Raw genomic sequence first — 21,042 nt, 5'->3', positions numbered from 1 at the left:
TAGCAGAGGTTCCCTAGTCTGTATAGCAGATAATCAGAAACAGAAATCCCTGTTAGCCTGTGGAGCAAATTATCAGTCTGTAGATCAGATTACCTAGGAACAGGTTCCTAATCACAGGTTTGGCTCTGCTATATATTTAGACTGATGTCTTCACTGATAAAGGTGTCAGCCCAAATATTCAGCCGAGCCAAAATTAAGAGATTTCTGTTAGTCTGTAGAGCAAATTGTCTAAGAACAGAGGTCCCTCTTAGTCTGTAGAGTAAACTATCTAGGAACAGAGGTCCCTGTTAATCTGTAAAACAGATTATCCAGGAACAGACGTCCCTATGAGCCTGTACAGAGCAGAAAATCCAGGAAGAAAGGTCCCCTTTAGTCTGTAGAGCAAATCATGCATCTAGGAAGAGATGTCCCTGTTAGTCTGTATAGAACAGATTATCTAGGTCCCTGTTAGTCTGTATAGAACAGATTATCTAGGAAAAGAGGTCCCTGTTAGTCTGTATAGAACAGATTATCTAGAACAGAGGTCCCTGTTAGTCTGTATAGAACAGATTATCTAGGAACAGAGGTCCCTGTTAGTCTGTATAGAACAGATTATCTAGAACAGAGGTCCCTGTTAGTCTGTATAGAACAGATTATCTAGAACAGAGGTCCCTGTTAGTCTGTATAGAACAGATTATCTAGGAACAGAGGTCCCTGTTAGTCTGTATAGAACAGATTATCTAGAACAGAGGTCCCTGTTAGTCTGTATAGAACAGATTATCTAGGAACAGAGGTCCCTGTTAGTCTGTATAGAACAGATTGTCTAGAACAGAGGTCCCTGTTAGTCTGTATAGAACAGATTATCTAGAACAGAGGTCCCTGTTAGTCTGTATAGAACAGATTATCTAGAACAGAGGTCCCTGTTAGTCTGTATAGAACAGATTATCTAGAACAGAGGTCCCTGTTAGTCTGTATAGAACAGATTATCTAGAACAGAGGTTTCTATAGAGCATGTTATCAAAGAAATCCTCTTTTCACTCAGAAATGAATGAATTATATTCAACATAATGTAACTAAAGAACTTGAACAAAAAGAAGACCACATACTTCTACCATGCAGTTTATTCAAACTATAAATAATAAACCAAATAGACAAAGGGTTTTAAAACTCCAAATATATGGTAGGAGTGTCTTGTTATTGTTGATAAGAATTTTATAAAATAAATTCACTAACAAAAACATTATTTCATATAGATTTTGTGTAAATAATCATCTAAATTTGGGGTTTGTTACATGTATTTTTCAGATACAGTTTTATTCTCTTTTACGGTGCAAAAAACTATCAGACAATAACAAAAATACATTTCATAAATGTAGAAATATTTCTGACTGCAGGCAATATTAATAGAAATGAAATTAATGAACAGTTCCTATCTCAAAACATAATTTATACAACATTCATCTTGTACATTTTACAATTATGTCCAAATATGGCAACAATACAAATCAGCAACAAACATCATGGCAAAATCTAAAGATGAATGTTTTCACATAAAAGTGTATTTAACATGGAATACATGTAGCAGTACATTAAAATCCACACAACATGTGTGCTCTAGTTCTTGACAACAGATATGTCATGTCTGAATACATTGTGCTGAGTCTAATGGTGTCCAACTACCTATAACAATGGTAAGATTTAATTGCCGTTTGCATACAAGTATGTACAAGATGATATGATTGTAATTACATGGGTCATACGAGATATATTAATGACTATATATGAAACAATGAAAGACTTGCAATCCTGGAAAACAAAGAAAACAGCTTACATACACTGTACAGTACAATAATGGTAGCTGCATCATCACATACTTTTTACATATTATTCAGTCACTACCAGTGCGCATACCAATCTACCTCCGCAGAATAAAAACTTATTCTTTTATGAGAAGTTTGCAGAAAAAAAAAACATCTACAGAATATATTTGTTCATAAAACTCCTCCATGCACAAGTTGAAAATCAGAACTCATCAGACCAAACCGAAACCGACTTTCCAAATGAATTTACCATTTATATTTCTTAATCTACGTATTAAATAATGAATATTTGATCAAAAACATATTTCATTAGACAACTGAATACAGGATATTTCGCCATATTATGTACAGTACGTCCTAAGATAGAACACAGCCACTGAAGTTCCCTGGATCCTTCTCGGACATGGGTGTCTCCTTTTCTTTAACGGGGGGCAGTTCTGTGGGCTTATCCTTCTTTTCCTTGTCCTACAATCAAATTAAAAATGAATCATTCTTAATCAACAGTACAAAATTTAATATTTTGAATTAAATGCAAATTTATCAATTTTCATGAACTCTTTCTATTAAGACTATTAAGAGAGTAAGACAAACCCAACCCACTACATATCTATTCCATTAAAATACCCCAGTAACCTGTACAGGCAGTGGAGCTACATCAGATATAGATCTATATGATGAGATGATACACTACATCAGATATAGATCTATATGATGAGATGATACACTACATCAGATGATGGTCTATATGATGAGATGATACACTACATCAGATATAGGTCTATATGATGAGATGATACAAATATAGGTCTATATGATGAGATGATACACTACATCAGATATAGGTCTATATGATGAGATGATACACTACATCAGATATAGATCTATATGATGAGATGATACAGATATAGTTCTATATGATGAGATGATACAAATATAGGTCTATATGATGAGATGATACACTACATCAGATATAGGTCTATATGATGAGATGATACACTACATCAGATATAGCTCTATATGATGAGATGATACACATGACTTTTCACAAAAATCCACAGGTCTAAACAAGACATACTTACATTTTCTGGCTTTGGTGCCATTTTAGAATTCATCTTTGTGTAAACCTCTTTGCTCCAGAGAGGATTAAGTGCTGGTGCTGTAAAGGGCTCTGGGGCCGCTAATCCGTAGGTTGCTTTGAGTTCTAGAATAGGTGGATCATATGCCACTTTCTGGTGGTAACTGTATTAAATAAGGAAGACATGATTGATTGATTGATAGAATATTGTTTAACATCCCTCTTGAGAATATTTCACTCATATGGAGACGTCACGTGACCTCTGCCGGTGAAGGGCTGCAAAATTTCGCCCTATGATCTCCGCTTATGGCCTTTGAGCAGGGAGGGATCTCACCTGCTGTGACATGGGACCTTGGTTTTTGCTGTCTCATCTGAAGGATCAGTCGCCGTCTACGACAAGCAACAGGTACTGAGGACCTATTCTAACCCGGGTCCTCACAGGAAGACATGGATATTTTTATTCAAAACATTATTAATTTCCATGCATTCATTTTTGGAGTGAAGATTTTTATTTGTATTAGAACTTTACTGCTGGGGAGTTGTATGATGCTAGTTACCTGTGTAATTGTTACAGGAGAACATTACTACACAATGACCACGGTGACAATAAAATGACAATTTCTATCAATGGTATATATACCATGTACATCTGCTTATCATCTTAAAGAACATCAGCAAAAAGTTCAGAAAACATTTTCAAATACATTGTACATGTAGTAAAAATTATATAAAGTCTAAGAGTAAAATCTTTGGTGATTGCAGACATGAAACTCAACCTTGATCTGTAAGTTATCAATATAGAAACATATCAAAATTAACTCAATAGCTACACAGCAAAACAAAGTTCAGAAAACTGAGAATATGATTAGAAATTTGCAAAATTTTGGTGAAAATAGGTCAACTGACATGAAACTTGAACTTATCTGCACGTCATCAACATCAAGAGACAAACCAAAAATCAGCTTATTTTTTACAAACACAGCAAAAAAAAGTCTGGAAAAGTGAATAATCGAAAATTTTCAAAGCCAATCAACAAGACTTGAACTTTATCTGTAAGTCATCAATATAAAAAGCAGCTTATCATCTAATACCACAGCCAAAAAAAAAAAAGTTCAGAAAAAAAAAACCCCAACGGAATAACTAAGAATTTTTATAGTCCAAGGGCAACAACTTAGACAACAATACATTGATATGACATGAAATGTAAAGAGATGTACCAAAATTCAGTTCATTATCTGCACCTCATCAAAAAGTCTGGAAAACTGACTATGACAGAATGACAGATAGAAAGGGGTAACACTAAATACCCCGACCATTCCATAGCAGGGTATAGAAATTCACAACATATTTCAAACTTGATTAACCCATGTTGTGCCTATATCCTAAAAGTCATGGTGTGAACAAACCTGTATCCACACTAACAGACAAGGCATCCATATTCATACTTTACTCTTGTCGTTCTTGAGAAGATGATATTAAATTTTTTCTCCTCATTATGTACCTATAAATGAATATACATTCCAATGTACAACCAAACTCTAATTGTGTCCCTCGGTCACCTTGGCCTCAATAATACATTTTACTCTTGTTCTTCAAATATTTTTTCTCAATGTCTCTATTCAATATTTTGAACCCCTTTGGCTGCCCTGTCCTGGCATTAGGGGGATGGGGTGATTTAAAGAAATCTACATCTGTATAACTTAGGTGATTTACATATTAATCTAACATATTGGATAGATCTTTCCTCTAAATACCTAGTTTGGCTCCAATTTTTCCTCAAGTCATGATGTAAATAAACTTAATTTCACACTGTATGAGGACACTTGCAAACAAGTGTTGAAAATGGTAGACTAGCTAGGATGATTTTTAAAGATAGTTTCTCATCTTCATCTTCGATATTTGAACAAAATTAACAATTATACCTTTGAAAATAAGATAAGTACCATTCACTATAGTCTGTAAAAATTTACTTACATCATTCCATTCTCTCTTTCACATTTTTCCAATGTTCTTTTTAAAACTGGTCCCAATTTCCTGAAGAACAGGTGATTTGCAGGCCTGGCAAATGTCCCCAGACCTTTGGTACTGGCATATTCCCTGCACAGTGCCTCAGACTTTTCATAACCTGGAATAAAAGTACACAATAAATGCACACGTACTACACAGGAAACGGACAGAGAAAACAGGGCATACTTTCAGATCACAAAACACATTCCAAAAAAGTGAATAAAGTTATAATTTTTTAAAGACAATTTGTGACAAGAAAACTGTAACACAAACAAACAGAGGTAACTGTGCCAAACTCTCCTCACCCCGAAGACAAATGAAGACATTATTTACTTTGTGTTGTCAAAGCTCTTAAAATACACAGGTGCTTATGTACAGGTAAATCTCTTTTTGTATTTTTGAATGTTCAATTCCTTGGGTATTTCAGTAGGGCTGAAACGATACGCCCCCTTCATGATATGATACATATTGCAATACTTATGCCAGGATTCAATATTTTTAATACAATACAATTTACAGAAGAAACCAATAATAACATCGAAGAAAAATTTAATTACTAAGAATCAAAATCTTAATTTTAAAAGGAAAATGTTTCCAACATGCCAAATGGTAAGATACCTGTTGGCTCTGTAGTTTAAACTGATAAAAGTGCATTGTTATACACTTTAATTTTTTCCCTATATAAAACTAATACAATCTAAAACGAACATTTCAACTGTTAAATCAAGTCTCACACTCGTGGTCTATTGACCGGTCAATAGTTTTCGAACTGTTGACCGGGCAATAGTCTGCTCTATTTCTATTGGCTACGCAAGTCACGTGATTATCAGTCTGCTGTTTTTACGTAATGGCGAGGTTTACTAATTTTAGTGATGATGAGATACAGACTCTATTAGATCAAACGGAAAGCAGGAATACGAAAAATGTTATCAAAATTGCGAAAAATATTTTTGAACAATATATCAACGAAATGCTTCAACGGAATTACGATGATATACAAGATATACCTGCCGAAGAATTGGCTCTTGTTCTGAAGAAATGTTATTGTAACGTCAGAAATCGCAATGGAGAGCCTTATGCTAAGAAAACAATGATTTCTCTCAGGTACGGTTTACAGAAAACATTTGAAAAAACGCACAAATTTGACATTTTAAATGACGACAGATTCAAGGAGGCCAACAAAATTTTTCATGCTTGTTTGAAAAAGCTGAAAATGGAAGGGGGTGGTGAAAGCAAACATAAGGAAATTATTTCCGAGGAAGATATAAGAAAATTGTATTCAACCGATACTTTATCGACTAAAGACCCTAAATCTCTGCAATTTAAGGTGTTTTTTGAACTGATGATGTTTTTGTGTAACCGCGGAAGGGAAAACCTTCGCAATATGATCAAAGAAGATTTTGTAGTAAACACTGGTGCTAGTGGGAGGAGATATGTAGTGAACGTGAAACCAAGGCTCACTAAAAATCACCAGGGTGGAACAGATGATGTGGATGATGGTGGTGGTAGGATGTACAAAAAACCAGGTAAGAAACTAGTAAAAATTTATATGAATCAGTGTTATACTTAGGGCCATTTCAACACGTTTCACAGGCGATTGACGTCCATAAAATAGAGATTAACAACATTTTTCCAGATATATATCGTGGCATGTATATTTCACTTGTTGCACACTTGAAACCAATATTAATTTCATTTTGCTTTGTGTGATCTAGATAGTTATATCATTCAGAAAGTTTTCTGTCTTGTCTTAATCTTATTTTTATGAACTTAATAATTGTAGAGAAGTATTTTTTTAAAAACTGATTTTAGTTTAATTTTATTCTAGGAACCCCACACTGCCCTGTTCTAAGCTTCGAGAAATACCTGACGAAATTAAATCCAGGTTGTCATTTCTTATGGCAACGGCCCAAGAGTTTTCAAGCTGAAAGTGAGGATCCATCGATTTGGTATGACAACATGGTTCTGGGCAAGAACTCCCTCGGCCAAATGATGCAGAATATAAGTAAACAAGCAGATCTTTCTAAAGTGTACAGTAATCACTGCATTAGGGCTACCTGCATAACTCTTCTGGATGAAAGTGGGTATGAAGGGAGGCATATTATGACTGTCTCAAAACATAAATCGGAAACAAGTTTAAAACATTACGTCTCAAAAGCACGGGAGAAAAAGAAACGCGAAATGTCTAACGCATTGGCAGAACAAGTAATCCCACAGACAGCACCAGCTCCAGAAGTGATCACTGCTACAAGCTCTGATAATGCGAATTTAGAAAATGTTGACTTTCTAGAAATAGATAGTCAGGAATTAAACAATATGATGGTTTCTGTGCTTGAACAGAATTCAACCGTTGCACAGTCTAACACAATCTCTCACCAGAGGGCACATTACGCTGCGCTACAACACCTCTGTCAACGTCTAAATGTCAAGATTCTTGGCAAAACTTACCTATACCTATAGCATCATGGATAATAATTTTATAAGTTTAAGTTTTATGCTTTAAATCTTTAAGTAGGTTCACAAAAACAACGAATTCCATGATTATACTAGTATTATTGAATGAATGAATATTTATATAAACCTTCTAATTCGCTCAGGTGTCTCATATTTACCATCTTCTGATTTTAAAAAAAATCAGAGAAGTGTTTGATTTGCTCAGATATTATCATTACAGTTCGATATGCTAAGTTAGTTTTTGTATGTTTTGATATAACTTTTTAGACGTTGACAGAGGTATTAGTGGAGCGTAGCGGGAACGATAACTCTGGGTAGAGATTGAGTCTAACATTCCTGAGCCTAGCACCGTCAATAACCAAATCATGTGCGTTTCGAAAGAAAATGTTTGTCCAAAATAGTTTTAATAACTGTTCAGTCGTTATTAATGACTATGGTGGAAAAAACCTAAAAGTTAAAAAGCTAATGATTACAAACACACCCTGAAATTTCAACCCCAGAATAGAATCAGCTTCTGTAGTTTTTGTTCACATGGACCTTATTGTTATATTTACATATATATTGTGAAAATTCATGAGTAATAAACGTTAATTGATTTATTTATATCTTCCGATCTTTCATACTTCGGTAATGATATTGGGCATGTTTTCTTTTACACTAGTGGATACGTTGATAAACGTACACAATCAACAAACTATGTGTTAGTAAAACAGCCTAAAAATTAAGGTGTATAACAAAACAGTTATAGACTGGGTCCTCGGACAACAGCTGTTTTGTTTGACCCTCGAACGGATCTGTTGCCCTCAGCCTACGGCTTCGGGCAACAGATCCGTCCTCGGGTCAAACAAAACAGCTGTTGTCCTCGAACCCAGTCAATAACTGTATATTATTATTTTCACCAACCTCAAGGCAAACAACATTCTGAACTTTACTCAGCACTATTTTGTCCCTCATGCAGGTAAAAATAATAAGCACAGGCTGAGCCTGATGTATTTTACTGAACCCGTTTGTATTAAATGTATCGAATCAAAAATCGAGGCAATGAATCAAACATTGAATCGAGCGTTTATATTGAACAGTATTGATATTTCGGTGAATAGTTTCAGCCTTATATTTCAGGTGTATTTTTGATAAAATATGTAACTTCTGAGTGTATTCCTTACAATGGAATACACAAATCTCACATAAAAACCATTTTTAAAAATGTCATATCACCAATGATAGGATCACATTAAAAAATACAAGGAGGATGCCGTAAGTCCCGTCTAAAAGCACCTGTGTTAATGAATGAACATATCAATCATTGGGATACTATGAATCTGAAAGTTGTGCATATTCATCATTTGCAAAATTGGGTCAAAATATGTTGTCAATGCAACTAATATTTATAAACTCTAGAATTTTTTTTTTAAAAAGATGTATTACAGATGGTTTTTTTTAAAAAAATCTGGTTAAGGAAAGAGAAGATTGTTTGAAATTGAAAGTATTTATTTTTAAAAAGTTTTTAACAAAGAGTGATTATATGTAAATTTAGAATGAAAGCACATAATTTCCGAAAAAAAATTGAAAATGGTATGATACGTACAGGAATGTAATACAAGAGGCTGACAGGCCTCAAGCCTTACCTGTCACCCGAGGCTTTTTGTCCTGCTCAGGACTACGCCTGGGGGATGCGTGAGCCCTGAAATTTACAATTTATGCCCCCCCCCCTCCCCCCCCCCCTAAGATGCTTCATACCAACTTTGAAAAGAAGGGTAGTTATCAAGCGAGTGAGTGACTCTGGTTACCTAATAGATTTCATACTTCATTGTTATCTTTAAACAATTACAATCCTCAACTGCTACTTAAAGGTCCCCCCCCCCCCCCCTCCTGTCATGTTCACGCTTTCAATTTGAAGTTTTCCTCTCTTTTTCTCTGAAGTTTTATAGCGTAATGCACTATATGTCCTCAAGGACCAAGAATTGGTTTTAATAAATCTTTTTTTTCAGTATTATCGGTAGTATTTTTTAAAATAATTTCTTTGGCCAAAAAGGCACAAAATGAAATTATAGGCATTTTCATGCATATTCAAGAAACACACTAAATTATTACTAAAAAAAATTATCTCCATAAATAACCACATTTGCGAAATCATAGATAACCAGATTAACGCTAATAACACAGAAAATGTGAAGAACACAAATTATTTATTAACATTGCTACATATATTCATATCTTGTATTGCTTTGACTCCAGCAATCAAATCAGTTTTCCACATTATGATCCCTTACCTCAGGATATAAATTGTAATTAACTTTCAACATTCTAAATTTCACCCCTACTATGTGCAGAGGAGTCAAAATTTAAGTATTAAATTATTCGTAATAATTATTTCCATAAAGCAATTCAAAATTGATCATTCAACAAATATATAATATTGGAAGTAACATATGAAAACAGTTTCTTGTCTTCATAAATGTATTTAGGGAAACAAAAATCATCTTATACTGTGCAAATTCTATGTCAGTCAGAAATATTATCTAAGTTTAGTATTCTTGCATGAAATTTAAAATTTTTTTTATTTAAGATTATACATCATAACATAAAACTTTAAAAAAAAAATTGGCCTTTAAAACAAGAAAGACAACTCTTATGTTCGCTTCCTCCGTGAACTGTATCTTTAGGCTATATAGACACGTGATTTCAAACCTATTTTATATATAATATAACTATCAGCTTTCCTTCTTTATCGATCTGTTTATCTGTGCAGGTCTATACCTGAAAAAGATTTCTTTTTTCGACCCATTTTTAATTGGTTCCTCGTAAATTGTGAAACATTGCAGATTCAATGACTTCTTTATGATTTACAGATGTTGAATCATGAGATTCAATAATTTAGAACATTGGAAAATAAGAGTGAAGCAGTTTTTCATGATTTTTATATTGTTTTTTGTTTTGTTTTATTTTAGATTTTATAATATGATGCCTTTATTTACCAGCATATTGTTGTTTAGAACTGTTAAAAAAATTAAATAAATAAACACACTCAGATAAATGTTGTATGAAGCTGGAAATAGTCATGACTATATAAGCATGCCTTCATAATAATATAGTAACATCAAACTGTCAGAAATTGCATTTTGTTTCTGCATTGTCAGTGAAAATACTTTGATTTTCTCTTCAGGTGAATGTGTGAATACTCTTATATAAATATTGCATGTAGTTGAGGGTAACATTGAAAATTTTCACCCTGAGAAAACCATTGTCAACCGAGGCGTAGCCGAGGTTGACAATGGTTTCTTGAGGGGTGAAAATTTCAATGTCACCCTCAACTACATGCAATATTTGTTTTATTATACTGAATGTTATGTAAACAGGAAAGCAGACAAACTTATGTCATTTCACTGTCATGCGATATTTCGTATATCGATGCGGATATTCCCGTTTATTACAAACGTTCAAATGTCGTCTAACAATCTACGGCGAACCGTACGCGCATAAATTTGACGCATGTGATAATTTTTTATAATATCACCCGTTGTCAAGTACTGTTACCCGTTGCTAGATAACCTGGGACCAATTGCTTGCCAAGTGATCATGCAATCCACTATGTCATGGGATCACTATTCCAAATACAGATGAATTTTGTGTATGAAATAAAGTTTACCACTCACTAATACAACAGTCATAAGAAAACCTAATGTCCAGATATTGGATTAACACAAAAATGATGAGTTATCATCCAGTTTTGATAATTATGCACCAGCAGAGTTACAACCTAATATGATAATCGATATCACATTAAAAATATTCCTATCAACAATGGAAACCTATTCAGAATTATCACCCTTTGCTCCATTACAATGTAAAATACCAAAACCTAATATTTTGAAAAAAATGTTGGAGGCACAAAAGTCAATGATTACGTTACAATTTGCCTGCACTATGCCGAAATATGTGTCAAAACTCTGACTATTATTCTGGCATAGTACACAGAAAATATTACATAATTATATACTAGTAAATAATTTTTTTTATGGTAAACAATATTTGTATCATAGACAATAGCTAATCCAATAGACAAGCAATTATTAAAGGTAATTGATGTGACATCATCAGATTTTGCAAAGTCAATGATTTAATAAGATTTATGTATGAAAGGATTATAAATTTTGTTTAAGTCTTTTTCAATAGTTATTGTAATAAATCTTGCTATTACCATAACATATTTCAAAAGTCTAAACTATATATGAATAATCAATTATATGTTTCAAAATATTAAATCCAAGGGCAATAACTCTGTTTTCATTAAATTATTTATCAAGTCCATTATGCGATAGGTTTCCTTTATTTTTCACAAACATTTTGTATATTTTTCAAAGAAACAGTTTCATGAAATTGTGATGAGTACTATTTTATCGTTATAACCAGTTTTTATGACACTATGTCACAAGATAGCGATATAAATGTTTTGTGAAATTATTTGTATCGGTCAATTTGTTTGTCTATCATCGTAGTTCAGTGGTTAAAGCATTAGGTCGGTGAACCGCAGATCTCGAGTTCAAATCTGCCAGAGTCTTTTGTTCATATATGTTGAAATAATTTTTTTGAAAATCATGTTTTTATCCAAATTTGCATATTTTCTGCCTTTTTGGCATATATACTTAATATATTAGGTCATTATATCTTTTATGATTAAATCAATTTGTACTGATTTGAGAAACTATTTCTGGGTGTAGTGAGCCACCTTAGGGAAAATTGCAATTTTCTGATGTTGATAACAGGTATATGTGTGCTAATTGATAAAAATTTATTGATACTGCAACATACTTATTTTATCATTTTTATTTGTTACTAAGATATATTATTTGAAGAATAAACAATCAAATATAAGATTGAACCTATAATTCTAGAGGGGTGGAATTACCTAAAACAAAACAAAATGCAAACACATATGTCCCCCGATTGCTATTTCTGATTGAAATAGTGTCTGACAGTTATAATTAAAAAGCATAATATTACAGCAGAGAGAGAGAGAGAGAGAGAGAGAGAGAGAGAGAGAGAGAGAGAGAGAGGTTGGGTTGTTAAACTATTTTTTTCTTGATGTCACAATTAGATACAATCATCTTTTTTTCTGAGTCAATTCTTTGCTTTCCCCTAAACTATTGTTTGATATACATAATATTCCCTCTATTTTAAGAATAATTATAAAGATCACATTATATATTTGCCATTTCAAAAACCTACATTCCTGTTTAAATTGTACATGTTGCAGAATTTTGACAAGTCTTTTTTGAAGTTGTTTCATGGTTTACTTATGACCTACTTACATTTGAAGTTGTTTCATGGTTTACTTATGACCTACTTACATTTGACCCCTTCTTGAAGTCCTCGGACAGCCTCTCCACATTTATCCTGAGCCAGTAAATTCTCTCCTTGGTAGCAGTAAGCCTGTTCCACAAGGAAAAATAAATCAATTCTTTCCTCTACTAAATTAACACTTAATTTTTTTTTTAAAAACACAGGAAAATAGAATTTCATAAGTTTATATACATATTGCCATGTTCATGTTTTGTTTGAAATTTCAATTGTATTCCTTTTTGCATTTTCTTTAATAATTTCCATATTCAAAACATGTCCAGATTCAACTGTAAACAAAGATGTCTTTACTGTCGAATCAAAGCACAATTAATTTGCATCATCAGCCTGGAGTTCTATTGCTGTGTCACCTTCAATATTCTGAACAATCAAACATGTAACGATCAGAATGTTTGCTTCAGATTTGGAATGATCATCCTTTGTAAATACTAAACCCTAACACTTCGAAAAAATATTGTACCATTGTAGAAAAAAGTCTGGAATACTAAAGTACATTTGACACAAAGTCTTATAAATCTCCTAAAAATGAGTCCACTATGAAACTTAAATTAGATCTGTAAACAGACATCAGTAAATCACAAAGCAAATTTCAGCTTCCCAAATCAAAGCATGGTGCAAAAAGTCAGGAAAACAAAAATTCAAAACTTCATTCAACTATGAAACTAAGTCTTACAATTTTAGTTGGAATAAGTCAACCATAACAAAACTATAACTTGATCTGGATCTATTCATTGGGTAACCACATCTCAAATTTCAGATTCCTTATATAAAGCAGGCTAGAAAAAAGTCTAGAAAACTATATTCAGCACAATGTTCTATAAATCTTGTAAAAATCAATCAACTGTGACAAAACTTAGACTTGATCTGTAAACATACATTAGTAAATCACATATCTTAATCACATATCTTAACCAAGGCAGGATGAAACAGGATGTGTTTGTGAAACACTGACGGCCAAACTCAGAGGTCTCGAAATAAAAAATCATAAGTCTTGTCATAACAAATACACATCTGAAATATGAAAACCCCATAACCATCCATTCAAAATGATGACCAAGGATACAGTTTTTGTGGACAGACAGACTAACAGACAGACCAAAAACTATATGCCCCCGAATCTTAAATTATGGAGGCATAAAAAGTCAAGAAAACTAAATTGTGACAGACAGAAGGATGAATGGATTGCACACAACCAGTCTCCTTCAGCTTGGGTACTGATAAACTCATGTAAGCCTTGTAAAATTCACACACTGAATTAAACTCACGTAAGCTTTGTAAAATTCACACTTCAACTGGAAGTATTTCCTCCACTTTCCAACCACTTTGATATCTAGACTCTGAAGTGCATCATCTGAAATAAATTCAAAATATGAAGTAATGAATTCTTTCATAAAAAATATTTGGGAAAAGATGGGACTACAAATGTATTTACTAGTATTTCATAAGTTTAAACATGATTGTTGGGGCTATATGACATTGTTTTGAATGTGTTGCCAAGTAATTCCTCACTCAAAAAACTGTTTCATAAGAGCAATGCTCTGAACAAGCTCATGCATGTATAGTGTTGTGCAAAAAAATCTGGATTTCATTTTGAATTTATATTTTTCTTTAGTTATAATAAATTATGACTCATGGTCCATTTGGACACAAAAGTAGACCCTGTCCACACACATACACCTGTGTAATTTGCTCTCATGACCACTGAGGAGAAGTAACAATTTGTGCGGCCATTAATGTAAACAATTTCTTCTGGCCAAGTCCTTGACACCATATCTTGCACTAATCTCTTCACATTATCAAACACCATAGATTTCATCATGTTTGTTATTTAACACCATTTCTTTGCTGATGTATTTCCACTCTTGTAAAATTCCAGATTTTTTTTTGTTTTCCGAAAATATGTCATCTGTTGAATGAGTCATCATATGACATCACATAGTGACAATGGAATCATTCTAAAATCTATCTCAGTATTCATAATGACTTACAGATTAATAAAAAAAATGGGAATACTTCTAAGAGATTGAAAAAAGAAATATTCAAATGATGGGTACTTCATTTATAATATGAACAGGTAATAATTGGGTTAAAATGCTGTCTATTTCAAATACAAGTCCATACAGTGTACATGTGTTAGATCCTATCATTATTCATTGACTTCTTGAAGACACTTAAAGATTACTGATGCTGACTTGCTAGAATTTTTTATATCTAAACTTGTTAAAAGCCACCTTTTTCTCCACTTTTGCTTTAATCTTTTTTTTATATCTTTTTTTTATACATACAGTGTATATATATCTATATACATTTTGCAAAGAAACTTGTACTACAAAATGTTTATGATAAGTTATCGAAGGTATAATATGCACCACTCAATAAAATAATTGATTCCAGCAGGTGTCAAACATATCTTTTTCATCATTTTTATATGCAATATGTTGCCGAGTTTCATAAAAAGTATTAATCGCAACATATACATTCAGTGTCTTACCTTTACATTTCATAGTGTAGATATAATATCTCAGCCAAAGATCAAGGTTATTTTGTATAATTTTCTTTTCATCCAAAAATAAAATTATTTTTTGTTATTAATATTTGAAGATTGGTTTATTGTTCAAAACAACCTTCAATTCTCTTAAGAAATGCTGAACACTATCACATTCCCAAAACAAATGTTCAATTGTTTCTTCTTCTATCTGGTAGAATGTACAATTCTTATTATCTCTTAATTTTGATTTTGAATAGGAATGAGTTTGAAGTTAAAATTTTGTTCAGAATTTCATTGAAACCACTTTTGCTTTAATGCTTTTAGACCCCCCCACCCCCCCAGAATTCTACTTTTATGAATTCTGCACACATACAATTTAGAGAAATACTGTATAAAAAGTAGTTAATGTACATTTCTTGAACTTCAAACCACCCTACCCCTAAAACATGAAAAAATAGCCTACCATCAACCATCTTTACAGTAACTTTATGAAATATAAAGTTCCCACAAAGCTTTAATACTAACCTGCTCTCTGATACAGCTGAGATGTCTCATGAGATAGAGCTGCTATCAAGCTGGCAGAATGTTTCATTTCAACAGCTCGGGCCAATGTCACTGAAAGAGTACTCTGAGGTTTATCTCCATTCATGCATCTGATATTAGATATTACTTTCAAATATGAAACAAAATGATATTATTAGACACATGATTGAGGAAAATTCCTAATGTAGACCTTTTAAATATATATTCTTAGTAATAGAGGTTATGCCAATTGACTCATGACCACCACTGAAATCTCAGACAAGCTTTTAATTCCACCAATCCATGGTGCAAATATAAAGAACTAGGCATTTCTTAAGTTATTGCTGGGAAAATATTTATCTCCTTTTCATCATTGACCATGTTTTTTACACCCCATGACCTCTAAGGCATTACCAGATAAGCAACCCATTATGACTACGTGAACATCCAAACAAAAAATCTTCCAAATCATTGCTGAAAAACCACATATCTATTTTTTTTTTTTTGAAATATAGGTCATATCCTTCGACACCATGACCCCAGAGGCAATCTAAAAAAAAACCTTTTTCATTAAAATAACCCATGGTCAGTAAAATTTCTTCTAAGTTTCTGCATAGAAACCACATATTTGATAACTGATACCATGCCCATGCCTAAGGGTAATCCCAGACTGACTTTTCATAAGACAAACACATGGTTAACAAGATCTCCCAGCAAAGTAATTCTGGTACCCAAAGAAAGCTCTTGTCACAAGGAATACCCATGTGAAACGTGAAAGCTCAATCACTAGCCATTCAAAGGTTATGGACAAGGTTAAAGTTTTTTGCGAACAAACAGACAGATGGTCAGAACAAACAAGAGGCCCATTGGCCACATCGCTCACCTGAGTCACCTTGGTCCATATCAGAAGATTTTCCATATCTATTTGCATGTAAAACCGTAGTCCCTATTATGGCCCCAAACCTACCCCTGGAGGCCATGGTTTTTGCAAACTTGAATCTACACTATGTCAGAAAGCTTTCATGTAAATGTGAACTTCTTTGGCCCAATGGTTCTTGAGAAGAAGATTTTTAAAGATTTTCCCTATATATTTGTTTGTAAAACTTTGATCCCCTATTGTGGCCCCATCCTACCCCAGAGGGGGCATGATTTTAACAAACCTGAATCTGCACTATATCAGAAAGCTTTCATATAAATCTCAGCTTTTCTGGCTTAGTGGTTCTGGGAAGAAGATTTTTAAAGATTTTTCCTATATATTTGTATGTAAAACTTTGACCCCCTATTGTGGCCCCATCCGACCCCCAGGGGACATGATCTTAACAATTTAGAATCTGCACTATATCAGGAAGCTTTCATATAAACCTCAGCTTTTCTGGCTTAGTGGTTCTTGAGAAGATTTTAAAAGATTTTTCCTATAAATTTGTATGTAAAACTTTGATGCCCCCCTTGAGGCCTCATCCAATCCCCGGGGTCCATGATTTTAACAAACTTGAATCTGCACTATATCAACAACCACAAAAAAAACAAAAAAACAAAAAAAAACCAAAAAACTTTGACCCCCTATTGTGGCCCCATCCGATCCCCAGGGGCCATGATTTTAACAATTTAGAATCTGTACTATATCAGGAAGCTTTCATATAAATCTCAGCTTTTCTGGCTCATTGGTTCTTGGGAAGAAGATTTTTCCTATATATTTGTATGTAAAACTTTGACCCCCTATTGTGGCCCCATCCGACCCCCGGGGGCCATGATTTTAACAATTTTGAATCTGCATTATATAAGGAAGCTTTCATATAAATTTCATCTTTTCTGGCTCAGTGATTCTTGAGAAGAAGATTTTTAAAGATTTTCCCTATATATTTGTATGTAAAACTTTGATCCCCTATTGTGGCCCCATCCGACCCCCGGGGGCCATGATTTTAACAATTTAGAATCTGAATTATATAAGAAAGCTTTCATATAAATCTCAGCTTTTCTGGCTCAGTGGTTCTTGAGAAGAAGATTTTTTAATGACCCTACCCTATTTTTACCTTTTCTTGATTATCTCCCCTTGGAAGGTGGCCTGGCCCTTTATTTTAACAATTTAGAATTCCCTTTACCTAAGGATGTTTTGTGCCAACTTTGGTTGAAATTGGCCCAGTGGTTGTTGAGAAGAAGTTGAAAATGTGAAAAGTTTACAGACAGACAGACGGACGGACGCCGGAATACGGGTGATCAGAAAAGCTCACTTGAGCTTTCAGCTCAGGTGAGCTAAAAACTATATAACCCTGAATCTTCAGTTATGATGGCATTAAAAATGACATAATTCCAAACCCTTCTCGAGCAATTATAGATAGGAAAGTAAATATCTATTTCCAAAAAAAAAAAAGGCAATGTCCTTTGATCCTGTGACCACAGAGGTGTCAGTTCAAGTTAATCTTTTCATCAGACCTACTATTGTAGATATGAAGTCTCTATCTCTTACCATAACAGTTCAAAAGTTAAAAGCCGAGGTTAAAGTTGTTGACAAACAAACAAAAGGATCAAAACCAATATACAGTAACTGCCCAATCTTAGATCCCAAAGCCATAAAAACCATACTGACCACATTCAACAAAACAAGCTCTAAAAATAATGAAAGGTGAAGATAACGAACAGTGATCAATCTCATAACTCCTATAAGAAATACAAATAATCTTAACTGATCACAAACCAATGTGTAATTGAAACTATGCCCCTCAACATGGCCAAATTCTGAAGTTGCAAAAACCTTTGGCCATGACATTTGACTTTCCTCATGGCATGAAACACAACTTTGACTTGACCAATCATTAAATATGAAGCTTCTGTCTTCTATATTTATGACTTGAATTGAATTTGTGGAAAGACTGGGTAAAAATCATGTTCCTGATCTTTAATCTTGGAGCATAAAAATTTACCTTCCTGAGCCTCTCCAGTACATTGTCCAATGTAGGCATCGAGAATACGACTGTCTGTGTCGATTGCATTCTCTGTGTTGTCAGACAGGCGTCCAATCAGATCATCCTACAGTTTTACAAGAAACAGAGAATACTGTATCGAAGCATCAATATAAAACATTTCATGAATTCAATGTTTAACATATACATAATAATACAACAAAACATAGAACAAATCATTGCTCACAGCCAAAATATAAATCATATCAAACATACAATGTTCAATTTTTCCTTATCGATGTAGAAAATAATATATTTTACTGGCAATATGAATTTCCCATTTAATCCGATTAATTCCTTCATAATTTGATTTCTGCATTTTGATGAAAGGAATATGTAATAACAAAATACCACTCATAATTGCGGAACAAGAAATATTAAATCCGTTAATTATCGTAAAATTACAACTTTCTTAAATACCTCATTTGATAATACATATTTTTTGCAAACTGTGGTTACCTTGACATAAGTAAATACCCCTGCTGCAATCTTTAAGCATTTGTGAACTTCTTTTGCCTCTTCCATATCTGGTCTGCAATTTTACTCATACATGTAAGCAAGATTACTCTTAAATCTTTTCTATTTGAAATCTGACTACATCTTGAAACAAAATTTATGCTTTATATTTGTTCATATGTTTTGTCTATAATCTGATAATAGACCATGCTGTTTCACTGTTCTTATTTCTTGATAAAGGCACTGTGATGTGCAAATCTGAATCAACCTTTCAACTTGACTTTAAAGCCTAAACTAAAACCTGAATACAACAAATAAAAGTCAAAGTTGCTTGGATTATGGAGATATCATTATATTAAGTAATGGAATCATTAGTGTTAAATCTAAAGCAAATTAGCATGGCACCACGCCATGCCCTTTTTGGCTGGCGCCATGCCTTTTTTAATTGCACCATGCCCTTTTTTCTCTATAATTTTTAAAAAAATATTTATTAATATAAAGAATTGTTCTTTATTTCACAAGGTTGATTGAAAAGTTTAAAATCAAGGCAGCAGGTATTAACTTTTAAAGGGGCTAAATGATTATTCTATTCGTTATTATCATAGTATGATACAATGAAAGTGCCCCGAAATTGTCTTACCGCAACGAAAAGTGCCCTTTTGAACATATGATATGTGTGCCCTCTCTCGATCCTAGATTTAACACTCAATCATGGTAAAATTTTTGCATTTAATCAACTTTACCAATTATGCAAATTTGTACAGTCTTCCAAAATCATTCAAACTTTACTGACTCCAAATTATCATGAGATAAAAAGCACGGCATGAGAAGATAGCAGTGTACAACAAAAGTCACCGATACTTACTCTTCCTTAGCTGCTAACTTCGCGGCATGCTTCGTGTACCACAATCCCACATTAATTGCCATACTTGCAGCTTCATAAACAGAATCCTGTTGCTCTCTATAATTGAAAATATTGGCTATATTGGCATTCCCAGTGGACAAGCATGTAAATCATGAATTTCTTTCAATATCCTTTTATCACACATGTCATTTTGAAATCTATAACTTCATTTTGCTATTTCATTTATACTTGCAGACAACTTTGTTAATGAAAATTCAGTCTGATCTGGTTTTTATATTCATATTTTATGTATAGACAGCATGATGTTATATACTTGACAGCATTTCCAAGTAAACTGTTTGTCCATCTGTATTTTATGGCCCTCCTAAGTTTGTTTTCACTTTCATTCTCCTCAAACGGTTGTATTAGACCCAAAAGCAATGAGAAATAATCACTGACAGCCTTCTGCATCGTCTGTGTATCATGGTTTGGATCTGTTAATAGCTCAAGTAGCTTATTTCTGGTTTGTCGCATCTGGCTGTTATAAAAGAGGTATTTTCATTACAAATGTGAAAAATGTATTTTGAGAGAATCAAACAGAATTAAAATGCTATTTAATTTTTTCTTACACATACATGATATTGATAGAGCTACAATGTAGTTCTGGTTTGGTATAAAGCATTCTCATCATCGTGTACTTATGAAGCCATATAAATTTCACGATTATATTATCAATAGATACATATTCAATGTATTGACTTGTACACAGAACAGGTTTATTTCATTAATATTAGACGTAGCATCATGAGTCATTGTCATAAGCTGAAGTGACACTGAAATTTCTTACGCGAATATTTGTCTACTTTTGTCGTCAGTTGATACCCCTGCTAATTCAAACGTCATGTTTGCTGTGGCCTTGAGGGGGTTTCTGTGGAACCAGTAAGACATGGTTGGCGATTAAAAACACTCCAGAAATTTAAAGCAGTCAGTAATCTTGATTTATTTTTACGATCGTCAAATCTATTGCGAAAGCGCCATCTTTGTTTTCATCACAAAGTTGTTAACCGATCCCGATCCCGATC

General features: G+C 33.3%; 1 protein-coding gene across 1 annotated transcript; it reads right to left on the bottom strand.

Annotated features, from left to right (window-relative positions):
- Nucleotides 1-1,082: 1,082 nt before the first annotated feature.
- Nucleotides 1,083-21,030, bottom strand: LOC125651410 (BRO1 domain-containing protein BROX-like). Its single transcript, XM_056166847.1, has 11 exons — nt 20,808-21,030; nt 20,295-20,498; nt 19,982-20,077; nt 19,120-19,192; nt 18,622-18,727; nt 15,707-15,796; nt 13,959-14,044; nt 12,684-12,765; nt 4,849-4,999; nt 2,879-3,038; nt 1,083-2,264 (listed from the first exon to the last, which is right to left on the bottom strand). The coding sequence occupies exons 1-11, from the start codon at nt 20,906-20,908 to the stop codon at nt 2,157-2,159; spliced, it is 1,257 nt and encodes a 418-aa protein (XP_056022822.1). The 5' UTR covers nt 20,909-21,030; the 3' UTR covers nt 1,083-2,156.
- Between the last annotated feature and the right edge of the window lie 12 nt (nt 21,031-21,042).

Source organism: Ostrea edulis, chromosome 5, assembly GCF_947568905.1.
Source record: "Ostrea edulis chromosome 5, xbOstEdul1.1, whole genome shotgun sequence".
Taxonomy (NCBI): domain Eukaryota; kingdom Metazoa; phylum Mollusca; class Bivalvia; order Ostreida; family Ostreidae; genus Ostrea; species Ostrea edulis.
Note: the sequence above shows the minus strand (reverse complement) of the source record. Positions and strands in the feature narration are given on the sequence as shown.